General features: G+C 39.1%; 1 protein-coding gene across 1 annotated transcript; it reads left to right on the forward strand.

The window, feature by feature from the left end:
- The first annotated feature begins 16517 nt into the window (after window positions 1-16517).
- LOC138403046 (uncharacterized) lies at window positions 16518-20081 on the forward strand. Its single transcript, XM_069502003.1, has 2 exons — window positions 16518-16667; window positions 18913-20081. Exons 1-2 carry the CDS (start codon window positions 16610-16612, stop codon window positions 19470-19472), a joined length of 618 nt encoding a protein of 205 aa, XP_069358104.1. The 5' UTR covers window positions 16518-16609; the 3' UTR covers window positions 19473-20081.
- Window positions 20082-22409: the final 2328 nt, after the last annotated feature.

Consider the following 22409-nt stretch of genomic DNA (forward strand, 5'->3'; position numbering starts at 1 on the left):
GTGATTTTCCAATAGCAGTGGTGTATTGTTGGGTTGTGTGTACGGTCACTGAGTAAATTGTAAATGCTTTTATACGTTCAACTACCTGTAACGTGTTTCAACAGTTTTCATATAGGAAGCGTGAGGCCAAAGAGTTATCAATGTTATCATTTTTAGGGTTCAGTACCTCAAAAGGAAAAACGGAACCCTTATAGGATCACTTTGTTGTCTGTCTGTCTGTCTGTCTGTCAAGAAACCTACAGGGTACTTCCCGTTGACCTAGAATCATGAAATTTGGCAGGTAGGTAGATCTTATAGCTGGCATCTGGGGAAAAATCTGAAAACCGTGAATTTAGGGTTAGATCACACAAAAAAATTTAAATTGTGGTCATGAACTAATAATTAGTATTTTCAACTTTCGAAGTGAGTGACTATATCAAGTGGGATATCATATGAAAGGTCTTCATTTGTACATTCTAAAACAGATTTTTGTTTATTTTTATGTATCATAGTTTTTGAATTATCGTGCAAAATGTCGAAAAAATACGATTGTAGTACGGAACCCTCATTTCGCGAGTCTGACTCGCACATGGCCGGTTTTTATTTAACGAATTTATTTTTGCACTGCAGTAGAAAAATTCTGTACCTTTTGAGTTGATATATTTTCGGTTGGTGTCCTGAACGACACAGGTAGGTACCTACGTATAATGTTACGAGTAGGTAGGTTCGCTCGTTTTTTATGGCACGATTAAATTCGTTCTAGGTGAAGAGTGAGACAGAAGATATAAAACAAACGAGAGTAGAAGAGATAACGCTCTACCAATGTTAGCCAACTTCACTCAGACTGATACGTATGTATTATGTAACGTATATTGTATTGTATATTTACTTGAGTACTACTTTTTTAAATAATATGCGAGTAGGTATGTATATCAATAGAGTATGAATAGGTAAGTACCTACTGTAGTTTCTGTATACGATAGTTTTGGTCTTTCAACCTAAAATTAAGGAACACGTCATGTTTCGAGATTTTCGGAAATTCATCGCATCACCGATTTTCAAAAATTCCACGTGAGTGAAGCCGTGTTGGATCCGCGAGTTATCTTATCGACAGAAACTTAGATAAATTAGAATAAAATTTCATCTAAGGACAGAAAATTAATCTTTCGAAGTCAACCGAGCAGTAGTTATCTTATGTTCAAGCCATAAGTACCTATTCTTCAATCATATAAGTCAATTATTTATAGCGCAGGGTGTGTTGTGAACGAGAATACCTCTTTACCCCCAACCTACCCTGAAGTGCTGTTTCGTGTAAACAGGCCGTTTTTGCCCTCGGCTAGAGATGTATTAAGATTTTTCCTTCAAAGCGTTACGTGGTAGAGATCCAAGTGGTATTTTGATAGGAACAGATGTTATTTTTCAAAATACGCAAAACAGTTTCTACCGCATCGTACCGGAAGGCGCCGTCCTATTGTCATCGGTCGCGCGATGATGCGATGCGATTTCATCGTGCGATGAAATACAATATGAACGCATCGCATGATCGCGCGATCTTCAATAGGACATTAGAACACAGTTTGTTTGAACACACGTAACGCGCGATCATTTTCGTCGGACGCACGCATCATCGCACGATCGATGACAATAGGACGGCGCCGAACGCTAAGCTGCTTGGTGCGTGTTTTTGTGATCATTATCATCTTGTAGGGACTTCCGTACGCCACGACCTCCGCCTGAATTCAGCGGCTCCCTGCGACTCGCTTGATGTCATCTGTCCACCTAGTAGGTGGTCTTCCAACACTGCGCTTCCCAGAGTTATAGCTTTTTTTTTTTTAAAGAATAATGACTAATATTACCCTTTCCTCTCCAACTAAGCATCAAGCTTGTGCTAGGAGTAGGTACGACAATAGTGCAATGGGCGGGGTTTGAACCGTCGACCTTTCGGTTTTCAATCCACTCCTTTACCAGTTGAGCTATTGAGGCTCTAATGGACTAGTAATGATTGCAATAGTTTAGTCATCCATCTATTATCAACCAAAAGTACTTAGATCAATCAACAGCACAATTAAATCAATTTCGAGCTAAAAAAATCCATAGTCAAATGCACTCAAAGAATAAATTAAAAAAATCTATAAACCCTCGAAGCGGAACCCTTTAAAATAAACTTTGTAATTGTAATGGCGCCACCCATGGCGACTTTGTCAACATTTTGAATATAGACCTTAAGGCAGTGGTCCGACCGCCGACGATGAACGAGAAACGAGTAGAACTAGAAACTATAAACGAGTTGGCGATCAGCGGGAAGCGAGTGTGTATTTTCAATAGTTTTGTCGCCGGGCTATAAGCGAGTGTGCAAGTGCGACGAGCGATTCGCCTGCGGTCGCTCGGTCCTGTCCAAACCCACAGTGCAAACCTGCGCGCGCGTTACACCTGTTCAAGCGAGCGAGCATCGCTGAACGAATATATCGCTGAGCGAGTATATTTTTGAAAACTCGTCGCTCAGTGACAAAACTAGTGAAGCGAGTCATCGTCGGCAGTGTGAACAGTCAGAGAGCAACTTTTGATATAGGTATGCATCTCTTTCGTTTACACGGAATGTACGTTTATTGTGCGTTTCTTGAGAGAGAAAATCGCCGATAGTTAGTCGTTTTCTCGCCGGCGGTCGGACCACTGCCTGATATAGACATACTCGTAAACGTCAAACGAATAACAAAGAAATAATAAGAGGGTAATTTTATTACACGGACTGTAAATTTTGAGGGGCTACTTTGGAATTAAAGATTTGGGGTGACGCCCCTGCTTTATGTTATTACTTATTACCTATTTGAATAAAACTAGCAGATGCCTGTGGCCACGTTTATTGAATTCTATTATTACCATAAATATAAGCGGTTGGTCTAGCATCAAAGATTGACTTATTGTGCTACTAGAAGATGCCTGCGATTTCGTTCGCGTGGATTTAGGTTTTAAAAACTCCTTTTTTAACTCTTTCATTTTCCGGGATAAAAAGTAGCTTATGTCACTCTCCAGCTCTTTAAGTATACCTATGCCAAAAATCACGTTAATCCGTTGCAACGTGATTGAAGGACAAACCAATAATTCAACAAACTAACAAACCAACAAACAAACACACTTTCGCATTTATAATAAAGGTTGATACTGATATGAATAAAACTAGCAGATGCCTGCGGCTACGTTCATTGAATTGTATTATGAATTGCTATCAATGTTAGCGGTTGGTCTAGCATCTAAGATTGACTTATTTTGCTACTGGATGATGCCCGCGACTTCTTCGGCGTGGAAAAATTTAAAAAAACCGGCCAAGTGCGAGTCAGGCTCGCACACTGAGGGTTCCGTTCTACAGTCGTATTTTTTCGACATTTTGCACGATAATTCAAAAACTGTGATGCATAAAAATAAATAAAAATCTGTTTTAGAATGCACAGGTAAAGCTCTTTCATATGATACCCCACTGAATATAGTTATCTTACTTCAAATATTGAAAATACTAATTATTAGTTCATGACCACAATTTAATTTTTTTTTGTGTGATCTAACCCTAAATTCACGGTTTTCAGATTTTTCCCCTAAAGCCCACCTACCTACGAAATTTCATGATTCTAGGTCAACGGGAAGTACCCCGTAGGTTTCTTGACAGACAGACAGACAACAAAGTGATCCTATAAGGGTTCCGTTTTTCCTTTTGAGGTACAGAACCCTAAAAAAATTGCCTGTGATTTCACAGTGAAGAAAAGTAATAATTTCACTTTACATTTTCAGAAATAAAATTTGATATTCAGAAGACAAAAATAGGTACCCGTATAAGTAGGTATAAACATGAAACATTTATTTTATTCAGTGATGGCCGTCAGTTTGTGCTGACTGGACCTAACCCTTGTCATAAGACAGATGCACAGCTTGCTACTTATGAAATCCTTGCAAATTTTAATATTGTAGAGAACTGTATATATCTACTCTAGTAAAAAAATATTTATTTATTTACTCTGTATAGACAATTCTTCTTTCACGTCACAAAATTCTCTTTCAAGCCATCATCTCGGATCTCGACAGAGAACACTTCAGTTACGACCTCCCTGGCGCAGTGGTGAGCAGGTGGTCTTATAGGGAGGTCCCGGGCTCGAGGCCCAGTAGGCCTTAATATCATAGATTGCGATCACGATCATCACATCTATACTAATATTATAATTGCGAAAGGTCTCTGTCTGTTTGTCTGCTAGCCTTTCTATTCTATTTCCTTTCTATTCCTTATATTCTATGGAGGAAAGCTAAATTTGGACTTCCAAAGTCATTATGTACTTAGAAAAGCTTTTCTAACTACATTCTACTATCGTACCGCAAGGCATCGCCAAGGTCTGTACCCGTAGTATAAGATTTTACGTCACACCAAACGTTGCTAGAATTCGAGAGTGAAACACTTCTGCGTTATAGTAAACTGGATCTTAATTGCCTTGTTTTAAAGCTCAAGCTTGTCTACACATCTACAGTCTACATCTAGTCGAAATTCCACGGATACGTATTTCAAATTCGAACCGCTAGGATTCGGAACAGCATCAGTTTTCCCCTCGCAACTATAATATGGGTACCTTCAAGTCAAGAGTCAATAGGCATCTTCTAGACAAGCGCGCTCCATCTTAGGCTGCATCATCACTTGCTACCAGCAGCGGGGTAATTCGCCAACTCAGTTTCTAACACTGAATGATAGATAGCCACCGAGCTCATTTTTTAATCCGTTGAAGGTTTTCTACAAAAAAAACATTTTCATTTCAGCAGCAATGTAGAACTAACCAACCTCGGTGGCCATCATTTAGTGTTAGACTCTGAGCGAATCACCTAGCTGGTCTGATTGTAGCCAAGCGCTAGCCTATAAATTAAAAAAAAAAATTATATACCTATCATTCATTTGTTTGTAACTATTATGAGTGTAAATGTATCTCATCGGTGAATGAGATTTATCCTCGAGTAGAACATTAAAGTGCAGTGAGATATCGTGTATCCGACGCTAAGCGCATATTGCCATTCGAGACGCGTCTGTATCGTGATTAATAGAAATATCCCCGTCATATACACTAGTTCCTATAATTTTATCGTCATATTTACTAGTCTCTGCTTATAATATATCTTCCGTTGCCTAGGGGTTGTAAATGATTTTGTTTTTCTGCATAGATACCTATATTTGTATTCATCAATCATGATCATTATCAACCGATCATCTTGTAGGGGCTTCTACACGCCATGGTCTTGAGCTGCCTGAATCCAGCGGCTTCCCATATATTTGTAACTATTATGAGCGTAAATGTATCACATCGGTAAGTGTGATTTATCCTCTACTAGTAGAACATTAAAGTGCAGTGAGATATTGTGTATCCGACGCTAAGCGCATATTGCCGTTCGAGAAGCGTCTGTATCGTGATTAATAGAAATATCCCCGTCTAATACACTAGTTCCTGTAATTTTATCTTCATATTTACTAGTCTCTACTTTACTATTTCTTCCGTTGCCTAGGGGCTAGATTTTGAATAATTGATATGTGGTAATTCACAATAGCCGGAAGCAGTGATAGCCTAGTGGTTAGAACGTCCGCCTTCTAATCGGAGGTCGGGGCTTCGATCCCGGGCACGCACCTCTAACTTTTCTGAATTATGTGCGTTTTAATTAATAAAATATCACTTGCTTTAACGGTGAAGGAAATCATCGTGAGGAAACCTGCATGCCTGAGAGTTCTCCATAATGTTCTCAAAGGTGTGTGAAGTCTAGTAGACTATGGCCACAAACCCTTCTCACTCTAAGAGGAGACCCGCGCAGCGCGCTCTGTAATGAGCCGGTGATGGGTTGATCATGATGAATTCACAATAACTTATTTATAACAAATTCGACAAATGTCTGATTGAAACCTTTTCTAGATTGACTGAAACCAGAAACCACTGTACCCAACGTGGTTAGAAGTTCACAGTAATATTTCATATCTGTAGAAACTCATGGGATACTTTTCGTTGAAATAATTTCGTTTCTCAAGGGCTATAACATATATTTGAAAATTTTCGTTTAGGTAAGCTATCAAAACTGTTAGCATGATCTACGCTAAATTTTTATTATTTATTTTTATTTAGACAAAACGAAAAGTGAACAATTTACACCACACTTTTAGACCAAAGCACTAGATAAAAAGCCGAGACTGGTGTTGGCAGTTTGCAGCCCAAATAGACCGTAGTCTGTGCTAGGGCTGACAAAGTTCATCGACCTCATTCATACTATATTATATTTATACTATACTATATTATATTCATACATTACTACAACTATATTATATTTGGTGCAACAGTGTTAATGCATGCAAATAAATGTCTAATTTCCAATATTAGCGCGAATGCAGCCGTGCGTTGGTAACTTACCAATGGTAAGCGAGACGTATCCTCGCGCGAAACATTAAAGTGTGCAGTGAGATATCGCGTATCCTCCGTTAAGTGCAAACTGTGATGCTACTCGCGTCCGTATCGGAATGTATCTTAGTTGTTGCACTGTGTTTTCCAATTAAGACTTCTCTTCAGTCTCACTGTAAGAAAAATCTGCACTTTAATTTAGATATTGAACTGACTCGCGATAAATTACACTATTTATACCTACTTATTAATAACTAGCTTATGCTCGCGACTTTGTTCGCGTGGACTACACAAATTTCAAACGCCTATTTCACCCCCTTACGGGTTGAATTTTCAAAAATCCTTTCTTAGCGGATGCCTACATCATAATAGCTATCTGCATGCCAAGTTTCAGCCCAATCCGTCCAGTAGTTTGAGCTGTGCGGTGATAGATCAGTCAGTCAGTCAGTCAGTCAGTCACCTTTTCCTTTTATATATTTAGATAAAAATACGATAGTTTGTATATCCGTGTCTGTTTTTTACAATTTCTAAACTAAGTAAAACTGCTGTTCCGATCTTCTTAAAAGTTTATAGATAAATCATGGGACACTTCATGGTTGTTCCACTGTGTTTTCCACTTAAAATTTCTTCATACTGCTTATGCTGCGAAGTCTTGTAGTAAGTATCTTTTTATACATGTAGGAGAAACCGACTTTACTTACGGATTTAGTCGACGCTAGCCCGACTAGTTTCGAACCTATTCGGGTTCACACATAAGGGGAAAAAACCGAAAACCGTTAATTTGTGGTTACATCACAAAATGGGGTATCATATTATGAAAGGGCATTATTAATTTTTATGCATAGTATATTTTGATGTATCGTTAAAAATGTCAAAAATACGACTAGTACGGAATCCTCGGTGCGCAATTCTGACTCGCACATGGTCGGGTTTTTTTTGCGATAGTAATATTGTAGATAGATCGAATTTTAAACCACTACGCTATCACCGCTTATACCTACCATTCTTTAATCTTAAAAGAAAATATAACAAATATAATATATATATATCCAAGTTAAAGTTACAAAGTGTTCCTTACATCGTTGTAAGGCGGGCAGTCGCTTCCGGAGCCATAACTTTATTACGGCTAACTCCCGGTCCCGCAGGGTCGCCGCTGCCCTGCCCGACGAACTGCGGCGTGGACAACAACTCAACAGTACATAGTTATAACGCTATCAAACACATACGTGCCAATGCAAAAGCCTCAATAGCTCAACCGGTAGAGGAGTGGACTGAAAACCGAAAGGTCGACGGTTCAAACCCCGCCCGTTGCACTATTGTCGTACCTACTCCTAGCACAAGCCTGACGCTTAGTTGGAGAGGAAAGGGGAATATTAGTCATTTAACATGGCTAATATTCTTTTATAAAAAAAAAAAAAAAAAAATGTGCAGACTTATTTCTATCGTTTTTGACTTGCATGTTGCAACTTTTTTTTTTAAATAAAAATGGCGAGCAAGCGAGCAGGCGGGTCACCTGATGTTAAGCACCGCCGCCGATGAACATTTACAGTACAAGAAGAACCACCAATGCATCTGCACTCTATGGAGCCGATCTTCGCTTAGCCAAAGTTCACGACAGTTATGGACTAAGAGCCAGCGCCTGCCAGACCTTCCTTATTTTATAAAAGATGAAGATTTCTCTGCGTATTGACCTCAACACTGGGAGGAACATTTGTTTTTGATGTTTGTTTGGATCATAGTGGCTTTGGGAGATATCAGATAACAGTAATTAATATCTAAAGGTGGCTGTGAATTTTCTTTCACTGCTGCTCGTGCGGCCTTGGGTCTAATAAACCCTTAAGGTCACTGCTGCTCTGATGGGTCTAAGGAACCCTTAAAGGCTGGTGCAAAAGGCAACGGAAATCACTGCACTATTTTACCATGAGAGTTGCTTTGCATAAAGTTGTACTAATTTGTGATCAATGTCATCACAAAATTTATATCGGCTTAAAAAAAATTAGGTATGCCTCACTTCATATGCAACATTTCAATAAAATAGCGCCCACAAAAGCTATAAATAATCTCCAATCAATTGGCATCAATTTTACCTCTCAAAAATAAAAACTTTATTCTATAAAGCAAACGATATGCGAGCTTTGCAAAAAAATATTGAAATGCAGTATATCTACCTATAGTTTTGACGACCTCCCTGGCGCAGTGGTGAGCGCTGTGGTCTTATTAGTGGGAGGTCCCGGGTTCGATTCCTGGCAAGGGTTTGGAATTTTATAATTTCTAAATTTCTGGTCTGGTCTGGTGGGAGGCTTCGGCCGTGGCTAGTTACCACCCTACCGGCAAAGCCGTGCCGCCAAGCGATTTAGCGTTCCGGTACGATGCCGTGTTGAAACCAAAGGGGTATGGGTTTAATAAAAACTGCCATACCCCGTCCAGGTTAGCCCGCTATCATCTTAGACTGCATCATCACTTACCACCAGGTGAGATTGCAGTCAAGGGCTAACTTGTATCTGAATAAAAAAAAAGTTGTTAATTTAAGTTTTGCAAAAGTAAGCTCTTGTAGATATAAATATTTTTAACAGAAATTGTAACTCCCACCCCAAAATTTTCTACTTGATATTATTTGCTTATAGTGCATACAATTCCACTTATATTATAAACTAGTAAATATTCCCGACTTCGTCTGCGTTAGTTTAGGTTTTTATTAAAATTGCATGGGAGCCCTTTGATTTTCAGGGATAAAATGTAGTCACTCTCTAATGAAAGAGGTGAAAATTCTGAGTTCATAAATAAATATAAATTATAAATATTTAAGGTAAATGAATAAGGATTGAAATAATTAAGAATACCTACCGATTGCTTAAACATATTTATTTTATATTTTTATATTGTACTAGCTGATGCCCGCGACTTCGTACGCGTGGATTTAGGTTTTTTAAAATCCTGTGGGAACTCTTAAATTTTCCGGGATAAAAAGTAGCCTTCCCCGGGTCGCAAGCTACCTCTGTACCAAATTTCGTCAAAATTGGTTGAACGGTTGAGCCATGAAAAGCTAGCAGACAGACAGACAGACAGACACACTTTCGCATTTATAGTATTAAGTATGGAAGTATGGCTAGTCCGCGACAGGTTGAGATGGCAATCGGGGTATGAGGCGGAGGGACACCTCGTACACCCGATCGTCACCCGCATGTCACCCGCGCTCGCCCGCACCGGGTAAGCGCGGGAGGAGCGGTGCGGGTGTGCGGGGCGTTCCCTCCCCGATTGCCATGTCGACCTATCGCGTACTAGGTACAGATATTGTGACCTCCCACTGATAAGACCCTGCGCCAGGGAGGTCTTACAATACGTGATAATAAGTACCTTCGCAAAAATCTTACTTAATACCTAGTAAGTAATTATATACTTCTATACTCAATGAAAGTGATTACATTGGCGGAGAAAAATTGCTCCAATAAATGAATGAAATGCGAGAGCAACCCGATTGCGTACAGGTTTCAAAGGTCAAGGACCCCGCGTAATTTGAGGTTAAAGTAAACGCTTGGTTAATCTCTTAAATACCAATTATTGCAAAATATCTTGATAAGCAATGTTGGTAAAGTTAATAACCGTTTATGCCTTTGAAGTAATATTATTTCGTGACATTTAATTATAAATGATAAAAGAAAAATTTGTTCTGTACTGTAATTATTCATATTTCGTAAATAAAGAATAATATGTCTACTCCTACCCACTTGCCTTTGGCTACCTTTGGAAATTTTACAAAAAGTTAGGAAAGTAAAGCTTTGAAAATGTTTTGTATGTATTTATATCTTAAATATATAACAGGGAAAAGGTGACTGACTGACAGACTGACTGACTGATTTATCAACGCACAGCTCAAACTACTGGATCGGGCTGAAATTTGGCATGCAGTTAGCTATTGTGACGTAGGCCTCCGCTAAGAAAGGATTTTTGAAAATTCAACCCCTAAGGGGGTGAAATAGGGGTTTGAAATTTATGTAGTCCACGCGGACGAAGTCTCGAGCAGAAGCTAGTTTGCGATAATGTACGAGTATTTAAATTGTATTTATATTTAACGAACCAACGTTATTAAAGATTTCAGTCTCTAATAATAGCTTTTTTTATTCAGATACAAGTTTGCCCTTGATTGCAATCTCATCTGGTGGTAAGTGATGATGCAATCTAAGCAGGCTAACCTAGAAGGAATATGACAGTTTTTGTTACACCCACCATCCTTTGGTTTCTACACGGCATCGTACCGGAACGCAAAATTTTAGGAACGGATTTAGGTCATAGTCCGCCACGCTGGTTAAGTGCAGATTGCGAACTTCACACGCCTTGAGAACATTATAGAGAACTCTCAGGCATGTAGGTTTCCGCACAATACATACAAACAAACATCATCATCATCATGATCAACCCATCGCTGGCTCAGTACAGATCATGGGTCTCCTTTCAGAGTGAGAAGGGTTTTAGCCATAGCCTACCACGCTGGCTGCATGTGCGGATTGGTACACTTCACACACCTTTGAGAACATTATGGAGAACTCTCAGGCATGCAGGTTTCCTCACGATGTTTTCCTTCACCGTTAAAGCAAGTGATACTTAATTACTTAAAACGCACATACCTCCGAAAAGTTGGAGGTGCGTACCCGGGATCGAACCCCCGACCCCCGATTTTGAAGGCGGATGTCTTAACCACTAGGCGACTAGGCTATCACAGCTTACAAAGAAACATAGATGACCATAATCATTGCCTCTCCATACTCGGGGAATTTACTAAGGGAACAATAAATAATTGATGCAATTAACACAGTTACATACAACTTCAGAGTTCTAAAATCGAACTAATAAATTATACCTGAAGTGGGAACTAGGTGCTAAAATCTAACTATAGAGACCTAGCTCAGGCGCGGCGGCCGAACAATGGGAAACTTCGTCCACAAACTGCTTTGACGACTAACTATTAGGCAGAACTCTAAAACAGAATTGACTAATTTGTTCACATTAGATATTATTAATTACTAAATGATACCTGTGACTACCTGCATCCGCTTGGATATAGATTGTTTTTAATCCCTCGGGAACTATTTGATTTTCCGGGATGAAAAGTAGCCTATATGTTTGGTCAGGGTATAAGCTATCTAGTCTATCGTCTCGAAATAAACCAGTCCTCGAGTCGGGAGGTGCACCTTCGTGTTCCTGGTGCGCCTCAGACGGTGTGTAGGGTCTTTATTCGTCTCCTGAGGTGGGTCCTCAGCAGGCGCCGCTGGCTGGGTTGCACGAACGTGTTTGGCCCCGTAGCCCAGCCACCAGGCGACGCGTGGAACATTGTGGGGTTTTAGTCGGTAAGAGTCCAACATAACCTCCGTGCTCCCCGGGGTGCGGTGGTATCCATGAGAATTTCCCCACGGAAAAAAGGCTATAAGCTATCTCCATTCCAAATTTCAGACAAATCCGTCTATTAATTTTTGCGTGAAAGAGTAATAAACAGACACACACGCACACAAAAGACACATATTCCGAACACACACATCCAAACTTTCGCCTTTTAAAATAGGTATTAGTGTGATTGAAAGTTAGCTTGATAAATAAATCACTATTTCATCTTATCGCCCTTGCCGGTCCACACAAACGAGAGAAGTCCGTCTTAGTATCTAAAGTAGAAAGCTAAAAATAAAACAATAAAAAACAATTGAAATATCTGTTCATTAACTATTTGTAATGTCTGATAGCTGATTGGGTAAAGAGGTGACAATTGCTCTTAATTCCAGTCACCTAAGCAATGTAATTCCAATATAAATCTCGGTGGGGGCTGCACCGATAATGGGATTTTAATCTCGTTCAGCCGCTCCATTACAATATTACATTAGACTCCGTTGAGCGGCGACTCGAGTGCAGTGCGGGACGTGCTTTATTTGAATAAGAACTTTTTTAGGGTTCTTATTGTACATTGGGGAAGCGGGGCCAGTCTTCTACACGGACCTTGTCTCATCGGCGGGGAACTACAACCGGCTACGGGAATTCGCGCACCATTTGCATAAGAGGCGAAGCAGCTCGGAGCGTACAGGTGCCAGGCCGGCACCACGGAGGAGCAGGAGCGGGAATCTCAGCTGTGCTAGTGGCGTATTGCCCTGAAGGGGGAGAGTGGGCATAAGGGACAAGGAAGGACAAAATAATTTGTAAAGAGTCAAGAAAGCGCCCCGGGAAAAGGCCAAGAGCAAGTACCGAACGGGCGCCCTCCCGCGATTCGGCCCATATAACCGAGAGGCTGGTGGGGCCATGGGAGGTGGAGGGTTGTCCCAGGGTCCTATTGTAGAAGTAATTTAAAAGGTTTTCAAAAAAAACCCCTACCGCGGCTTGCACTGGATCTTTTTCAGCCCGCACCCTAAGAAGATTTGTACCCCCTTAAACTTATCAAAGGTGTCTAGCGGGGGGTTGGCACGAAATTAAGTGTCTGGCATGACGTGATTTCTAATACTATTCCGAAGAAAATATAAAAAAGTACAAAAGATTTTATACACCTTTGTTACCTTTTATCTGCAAAAGTCACGATGATCCAAACTTCATAGTCACTTATCGTTCCTCCCTTTGTTGGAGACAATGCGCTTAGAAACTTTCAGATTTTATAAAATAACGAAGGTCTCGCCCTCACGGGCTCTTAGTTCATTAGGCTGTAACGGCTCTACATACAAAGTTTTAGTCATCACAATCATCATCATGATCAACCCATTGTCGGCTCAGTAGGTACATATCACGGGTCATCTCTCAGTATTGAGCATTACAACAGAATTTAGGCATAGTCTATCACGCTGGCCAAGTGCGAATTGGCAGACATAGTTTTAGTAGTTGCCAGTAAAACTGTAGTTTTGTTTAATCAATATGCAAAATCGATTTAGAATCAAAGGAAATGCACAGCATTTTATAGGTAGAGGAAGACAATTGCTCTTAATTCCGCCCGCCTAACCTTTATTATTCTGCAGTAACTCTCCGAGAGAGGGGGCGAGCATCGATAATTGGTTTTTAATCTCGTTGAATCGCTCGATTAGAATATTGCATTCGATTTTGTTCCGCGCCGATAACGCCCGCAGTGTGAAAAGCGCTTTATTCTACAGAAGAAGAAGAATATTGTATTTTTATGGAATAGAAGATTGATATTTTATTCTAGTAGCGGTTCGAATTATATTTTGTAAAATATTTCTCATTTTGCTGAGGTTGAAATCTACAAGTTCTATAACCACGCCCACGCAATTTAGTCTGCGGCTGCTGTAGGTACATATAGATTTTATCTCACATTAGTGCTTAAAATATAAAAAATAATTAAATAAAAATAATTGAAATAGAAAATACCCAATATTATGAAATACGAAAATGTAAACGAACTAGCTGATGCCCGCAACTACGTTCGCGTGGAATTAGGTTTTTAAAAAATCCTGTGGGAACTCTTTGATTTTCCGGCATAAAAATGTCACTCTCCAGGTCTTTATCTACACCCATGCAAAAAATCAAGTCAATCCGTTGCACCGTTGCGACGTGATTGAAGGATAAACCAACAAACCAACAAATCAACAAACAAACACACTTTCGCATTTATAATGTAAAAATGTTGTGTTAACTTGTAAATGGCGACTACATTTAGTAAGTTATATGTTCAGTACCCGTAGTACAAGATTTTACGTCTCACCAAACCAAACCAAATTCGAGAGTCGAAATACTTCCGCGTTACAGTAAAATGGACCTAAACAGCCTTGAATTGAAGTCAAATATTCAATGCCACTGATTTTAATTTCGCAATGTTTCCGCTTGGAGCGCTGGCTGTAGAAGTGTAGACAAACTTGAGCTTTTTAAACAAGGCATTTAAGATCCAGTTTACTGTAACGCGGAAGTATTTCGACTCTCGAATTTGGTTTGGTTTGGTGAGACGTAAAATCTTGTACTACGGGTACAGAATAAGTATTTTTTAATGTATTAGTGTAAGTAGCCGAAAGTTAACCTAATAATTAAAATAAAATAACAAAATAATAAGAGTACTGATTTAGTTTTGCCAATAACTTTGACGTATCTCCGTCTAACCGCATTCTAGTCACATCACCCAGTTCCTGAACCATCAAATACTGGAATTGCATTACTTTTAATGGAATTAACACTCCATTTTCGAAATGAATCGACGCGCAGACGTTCGGTAAACCAATCGGAAAATAATTTCCCCCGCACAAACTTGAAATAATCGGGTTTAGTTCAGAAATGGATTGCTGTAGGAAACCTAAGGTGTTAAACTATTAACAAGTTTGTGTTTGAGGGAATTGCGAAACTCTATTCGTACCTTTATAAAGTCCTGAGTTCGTATCCTCCTTCATTTTTAATAGGTAGAGCTATCTCAAATCAAGAGTGAATATATTTATCTTCTAAGTTCTAAGTAAGCGCGCACCATCTTTGGCTGCATCATCACTTGCCAGCATAGGTACGATTGCAGTCTAGTCTATAAATAAAAAAAACCGGCCAAGTGCGAGTCAGGCTCGCGCAATGAGGGTTCCGTTCTACAGTCGTATTTTTTCGTCATTTTGCAGGCTAATTCAAAAACTATGATACATAAAAATACACAAAAATCTGTTTTAGAATGCACAGGTGAAAACCTTTCTTATGATACCCCACTTGATATAGTTCTCTTACTTAGAAAATTGAAAATACTAATTATTAGTTCATGACCACAATTTAATTTTTTTATGTGATGTAACCACAAATTCACGGTTTTCAGATTTTTCCCCAAATTTCAGCTATAAGATCTACCTACCTGTGAAATTTCATGATTCTAGGTCAACGGGAATTACCCTCTAGGTTTCTTGACAGACAGACGGACAGACAGACAGACAACAAAGTGATCCTATAAGGGTTCCGTTTTTCCTTTTGAGGTATGGAACCCTAAAAAAGATTACCGATTATAATCAATGTGACACGAGCCTTAGGTTCCTCAATACTGACACACACACAAACACACACACACCCACACACATCCTGATGCCCGCGACTCCATCCGCGTGGATGAAAAATTCTGTAGGAACTCTTTGAAATTCCGGGATAAAAAGTAGCCTATGTCACTCTCCAATACTTTGACTACATCCAAGCAAAAAATCACGCCGATTCGTTGCTCCTATGCGACTTAATTGAAGAACAAACCAACAACATTTATATAATAGTAGCTTATGCTCGCGACTTTGTCCGCGTGGATTTATGTTTTTAGAAATCCCGTGGGAACTCTTTGATTTTCCGGAATAGAAAGTAGCCTATGTCACTCTCCAGGTCTTTAGGTAACTATACCCATGCAAAATGCAAAAAATCACTCGAACTTGTTGCTCGTGATTGAAGGACAAACCAACACCACACTTTTGCATTGTATATATGGGTTACAATTCTAATTAAAACTCTCTTTAAATGCAGATAAACTTGATAAAAATAAAGTCTCCATAAAATTATTTGAGAAAGAGTTTTTAAAATAGCTTTATCAAATATTTAGCGACTTGTCCGTAGTTTGTGCGAGCTAATAGATTTTAAATATAAAAACAGTTTTCATTCGTTGCAGAGTGAATTAATTTCAGTGACAAGTTTTAATTACGTGTAAATTATGCATGAGAGTTTGTTAATATCTATATAAACTAGCTTATGCTCGCGACTTCGTCCGCATGGACTACACAAATTTCAAACCCCTATTGCACCCTCTGAGGGGTTGAATTTTCAAAAATCCTTTCTTAGCGGATGCTTACGTCATAATAGCTTATGAGACAAAATCTTCCAAAGTGTCACATTTCCGAGATATTTAAGCTATCAAAGTAGTACTGGTGGAGTCATCAGTACAACAGTCTAGCCACCAGTACAACTTTGGTAGTTTACATCTCGGAAATGTGACACTTTGGAAGATTTTGCCCTTGATTTTGCCTCATACAATACTTCTTTGTATTGATGCCAGCTATTGATTAACACAGGTTTTTATCGTGGACGCTATTTTGGAAAAAAGAAAATGGCGGACATAGTGGTCCGCCATTTTCTTTTTTCCAAAATAGCCCCAAAATCTTCAAAGCCTTTTCTATATAGAATTTTATCAAGAAAATCATCAATAGTACAGGAATATGTGAAAGTACTTAATAACCATTATCGTAATTGGTACTCAGTATTAAAATTTTAAATCTTTTCTCATTAACGATAAGAGCTCAGTATTAACATTTAAATTATACATTTCCGTGAAAATGTTACAAACGAAATGGATTTTTATTTTTATTTTTATGTATATCGAGATAAATGCAGGTATGTTTTATGGATTTTTTTATAAGATCATCACCATCATCTACCGATAGACGTCCACTGCTGGACATAGGTCTCTTGTAGGGACTTCCACACGCCATAGTCTTGCGCCCGCCTGAATCCCTGCAACTCGTCTGATGTCGTCCATCCACCTAGTGGAGGGTCTTCCAACACTGCGCCATCCGATGCGAGTTGGCCATTTCAGCAACTTGGGACCCCACCGTCTATCGGTTTTCCGAACTATGTGCCCTGCCCATTGTCAATTCAACTTCAACCCGTTGATCCAATTCTATCCTGGCTCTGGATTAAGATCGCATAGAGTTAATTAAGCTGTGGTAGCCTAGTAGTTTCTGAAACCTTTCCCTGAACTTTATTTAGAACACCAACTTACAACACGCAATAATTTAACCCCGCGTTCTTTGTAACAAGTCATTCTTAGCAACAATTGCTTACACTCCTTATGTCTTTAACGACCTCTTACAAAGCGACTTTGTCCTGTTCTATAAGAACGCGCGCAAACCACAGACTTTTAGCCGGCCGGTAGGTGACAGTTGCCATAGTTGCTTCGCCAATACGGTATTTGACAACTAGTCAAATAAGTAACTTTTTATCAAACGTCAAAACGCGCACTTAGTATGCGATATTCTATGAAATACTGGAATGAGACGTCATATCATAATGACGTACTTTTTTAGTTTAATGGATAATTTAAAATGGTTATTACACTTAAAACCAACAAAGGACGTGGATTGTGGAAAACCCTCTATTTATTTATCACTGAGAAATAATTAATTTTTGATGTAGCCAAATAGGTTAGGATAGGTTAAAAATATGACATCATATTACTATTTTATAGCAGCAAGGGCTGCTAAAATGGTTTTCGACATGTTGCGAAGTACAAGAATCCTGACAAATGTATTCAAACTTCATAAATTCCTATTGCTAACCGAATAGTTTATATGAATAGTATTTGGATGAAGAAAAGCCTGTGGTTTGCGATGGCTCTTACACGGCGACATTGTAGTCCTCGTAAAGGGAAAATAAATTCCAAAAGCCCATACGCGTCTCGGACGTGCTTTTGATGCTTTAATAACCCTTTAAAATCTTTGAGCTTCTTAGCAACAATGTTTGGGGTTGTGGACAACCTCTTTACGGGTCTAATATTAGATTACACACTGTAAAGCATTTCATGTTGAATGATTCGATCAAAATTACCTGCGTCTCTGTGTAGATTAAAAAAACTGTATCTTACATCTGTACCTACTCTGTCGCTCAAGACTAGTGATGTGCCGGATCATTAAAAATGTAGATCCGCGGAAACGGATCCGGATACGGATCATTGGCGTCAAGATCCGCGGATACGGATACGGATATGGAGACGGATCTTAACTTTCTTACTCAATCAGCGTCGGTGCGCGTGACCTTGAAACGATAGTTGACGCCACTTGACGCTTTGCGTGGCAGGGCATGTATCGTCTTGCATTGCGCGAGTCTTTCTCTTAGATTAATAATTATGTTTTGTTTATAATTTAGTGTGACTTGAGCAGCAATACCATTTGTGTTTGTGTTTAATAGTATTTTTTGCTACCTAATCACCTAAAAATAGAATTTAATCTATGTACCTATTAAAAATTAATAGGGTAAAAGATCCGTAAAAGATCCACCAAAAAAGAAACGGATACGGATACGGATCTTTTTCTCCTGCGAATATCCGCGGATACGGATACGGATATCCGGAACAACACTACTCAAGACGAAGATCTATCTTACTTACGTTTGAAAATTAATGTATGACTGTCTGTTAGTTATACTATGTGTTCGCGCACTTTTAAGGTGGTTTGATACATCCGGCCGCGAAAAATTTTTTTTGAAAATAGTAGACTTATCATACATCGAAAGTTTATGGTAATGAGTTTTCCGAAAACTAACTAAAATTTGAATTTTCGCGGCTGGATCTATCAAACCGGTGAAATTTTGTACAGTAATTATTGTTGACACGTGAAGATTTCTGGTACGGTATCATTATATTATGCTGCTAACGCACGAGCCGTACTAACGAATGTAATTGCAAAAATTTGAGAGGCATGCGTTTGATACAGAGATAGCTTGTACTTGAAGACATAGGCCACTTTTCATCCTTGAAAGCCAAAGTTCCTACGGGATTTTTAAAAGCCTAAGTTCTCGTGGGTCGAAATCATTGGCGTCATCTAGTTCGCTATATTTATATTAAAACAATTTGTTTTTCTAGTTCCGCCAGAAGCTTGCTTCGCTAAGTTCAGATGGGATGACTGCGGCAGACCACCCAAACGAGTTCTATACTACTGGAAACCTGGTTCTCGATGCGAAGTAGGAATATGGAGAGGATGCCTTCCCAACTTCAATATGTTCCATGATGAATACGAGTGTGTCAGCACTTGCATATTCACCGCAAGAGCCCAACCTGACGATTACCATAAAGTTACTGAAGTTGAGGAAGTAGAAGAAAGTATAACCGAATATATCAATGTAACCAGTAGCATTAATGATGATAATGTAACTACTACAGAAGAAGTAGATACAGATGATGGTAATACTACAGATGTAGTAGAAACGAGGGGAACTACAACAGTAGCAGATATTGGTAATACTACAGATGCAGTAGTAACGAGTGAAATTACTACAGTTGAAGATGTTGGTAATACTACAGATGTAGTAGAAACTACTACAGTTGAAACTAATGGTATTGCAACAAACGGTAATGAAACTGTCTCTGTTGATGATAATGAATCTGTAACTAATAATACTAATAATGATAAGGATAAGAACTAGCATGCCATCGAAAAGTATAAGCATCAGAATAATACTAAACCTAATAAAAATACCACGACTTCATCTGAGTGGTGATTCGCTAACTCAGTTTTCAACAATGAATGTGAGTCACCCAGCTCTGTATTCCTGGTACTTCAAAAGGTAGGTTTCCTTTTGAAGTACGGAACCCTTAAAACCAGAGCCGCATCGAGCTATAGGTACCTACTATACTATTGTAATAAATTCACAATAAATATCGGGCATTGTGTACAAGATAGATTAATTTAGCCGTTCGGCGCTATCTCGAACAGGCGTGCAAGATTTATGCGTGTAGCCGTACGGACGCCATATTGAAAAATATAGCCAGGTTGCCTACAACTACGATAAAGTTGTATGGTATGACAAAATATATTATACAAGCTTATGCCCGTGACTTCGTTCGCGTAACCTTCACCAAACCCCTATTTCACCCGCTTAGGGGTTGAATTTTCAAAAATCCTTTCTTAGCGGATGCCTTATATACATAATAGCTATCTGCGTGCCAAATTTCAGCCTGATTCGTCAAGTAGTTTGAGCTGTGCGTTGATAGATCTGTCAGTCAGTCAAATCCTTTTATATATTTAGATTTTCACTTGTTTATTTTTGATTTATTTTTAATCGTAAAATCTGCGACGTTAACGCCAAAGAAGTTGTAATTTAACCGCGCGTAAAGGTTGCTACTTTTGTAATGGTTTTTTTTAATAATTTTAGATGTTCTAGTTATTAAGGCAAGTAAATAATACTTCCCGGAAAATCCTTCGCTTCAGTTGCGTGGATACAAGATATTATAATTCCGTATAAGCCATAAACGAACCCAATTTTCAATAAATTGTATCGGAGCAATACCCGGGTACCTAAAATTCAAATATAATATCATATTTCTCGAAACAAAAGCTATTAATCAAACCGATACAGAATGTAGTACCGAATCTACATTGTGAAACTCCTTGAGGAGTAGGTTGGTGACACCGACCATTCTTCACTTTCGGCAGCTGTCCTTGTGATATATTGTTATTGTATCATACACAGTACACACCTCTGCCAGTTTACCTCGACCTCTGAGAATACCATCTTTGAAGTTTGAACAGCATATTTAGAAATAAGAGATGGGCATTGTTGCTATTGTTAAATCATTTTCATTTGATGAAATTATTAATTTAATTCACAGTGATTCTGATTACACAGGCGATTTTTCACGAAAAATCATTTTTCAAATAAAATCGCACTTACAATCGTTTGCAACATTAATTAATTTAGAAATTATGATCTAGATCAATACAGCTAATAATAATAATAGCGGTGTTCCCACTAGATTACAACAAGGGGTTATTCAAGGGGCGGACCAACAAATTCCTAAAAGGCCGGCAACGCATCGGCGGCTCCTCTGGTGCTGCAAATGTTCATGGGCGGCGGTAATCACTTAACATCAGGTGACCCGCCTGCTCGCTTGCTCGCTATATCTATTAAAAATATTTTAATGGCAGTTTTTCACGAAAAGTGATATTCCAGTTTTCTCATTACAAAAGTCTTACAAGCGTTTTGTACCTAAATTAATTTAACTAGATATTTTTCTTCTTCAGTTGCAGTGATGCGAATGTTCTCACTCGCACACTCTTTAGCTTTTTAGCTCCAGTCAATGAAAAAATTCACAACCCTGGAAATTAAGTGGGATTCAAATTTCAAACGCAATAATTTTCAAACTTTTGAGAATTTGCTTGGTGATTTTTCGTATGCTATTTTAAGAAAGTAACAATTAATGTTACTTAATGAAATTATTTTCCACTTGAATTTTCACATGCTACCTGTGAAAAGGCCCATCTCTATTGGAAATGTTACCAAGATAACATGAGATCGATGTAAGATGGTCATCTTGCTGGTCGTGTATGGGATGGAGGGCGTATTTCATATGCTGCGGAGTGGAGTGTCCAGGGAATGCCTAAGATCGGTCAGATAGGTACGAGTACATATTATCTCATACGGTAACTCAATCAGAGCAGTCCTGCTTCGATATATCATAACTAGCTTATGCTCGCGACTTCGTCCGCGTGGCCTACACAAATTTTAAACCCCTACTTCATCCCATTACAGGTTGAATTTTCAAAAATAAATTCTTAGTGGACGCCTACGTCATAATAGCTATCTGCATGCCAAATTTCGACCCGAGTCGTCCAGTCGTTTGAGCCGTGCGTTGATATGTCAGTCAGTCAGTCACCTTTTCCTTTTATATATAAAGATACTAGATCGTGTTCGCGACTTCGTCTGTGTGGATTTCGGTTTTTAAAATTCCATGGAAACTCTATGATTTTCCGGGCTAAAAGTAGCATGCATCTCCGTAAGGGATGCAAACTATAGTCCGCGACAGGTCGAGATGGGAGGGTCAGCACGAAGTAATGTTACACGGTTCCGTGCTGATCTCGCAGAGGGGGAGGTCTTTTTAGTCCGTGCGAGTCGGACACACCCTGTCGATAGACAGAAGTCCATTAGGGATTTTTCCTCCTCCTAGACAAAAAAAAAAAAGGTCGAGATGGCAATCGGGATACGAGGCAGAGGGACCCGCGCTCGCCCACACCGGGTTAGCGCGAGGCTGTGCGGGTGTGCCATCTCGACCTGTCGCCTACTATATTTCTGTGCTTTTCGTTAGAATTTACAGACTTAATTCAGTCGGTTTATCGCATACCACCTTGCCTTATATAAGACGGAGTCTGAGTATTACAAATGTTGGTACAAAATTCGGTCCAATCACATCCGTGGGCATAAATTTCAACTATTGATACTATGTATATTATTGTATAATTTATAATCTGCAAAATTCTAGAGCAAACTCTACACGTACAATCGATTATTACTTTCATAATCCAAAAACACCGATTCAGCCGATTTAAATTAGTTGCATAAAACGTGTAAAGTTCCCCCTGGCCC

The sequence above is a fragment of the Maniola hyperantus genome, chromosome 1 (genome assembly GCF_902806685.2).
Source record: "Maniola hyperantus chromosome 1, iAphHyp1.2, whole genome shotgun sequence".
NCBI classification, from domain to species: Eukaryota; Metazoa; Arthropoda; class Insecta; order Lepidoptera; family Nymphalidae; genus Maniola; species Maniola hyperantus.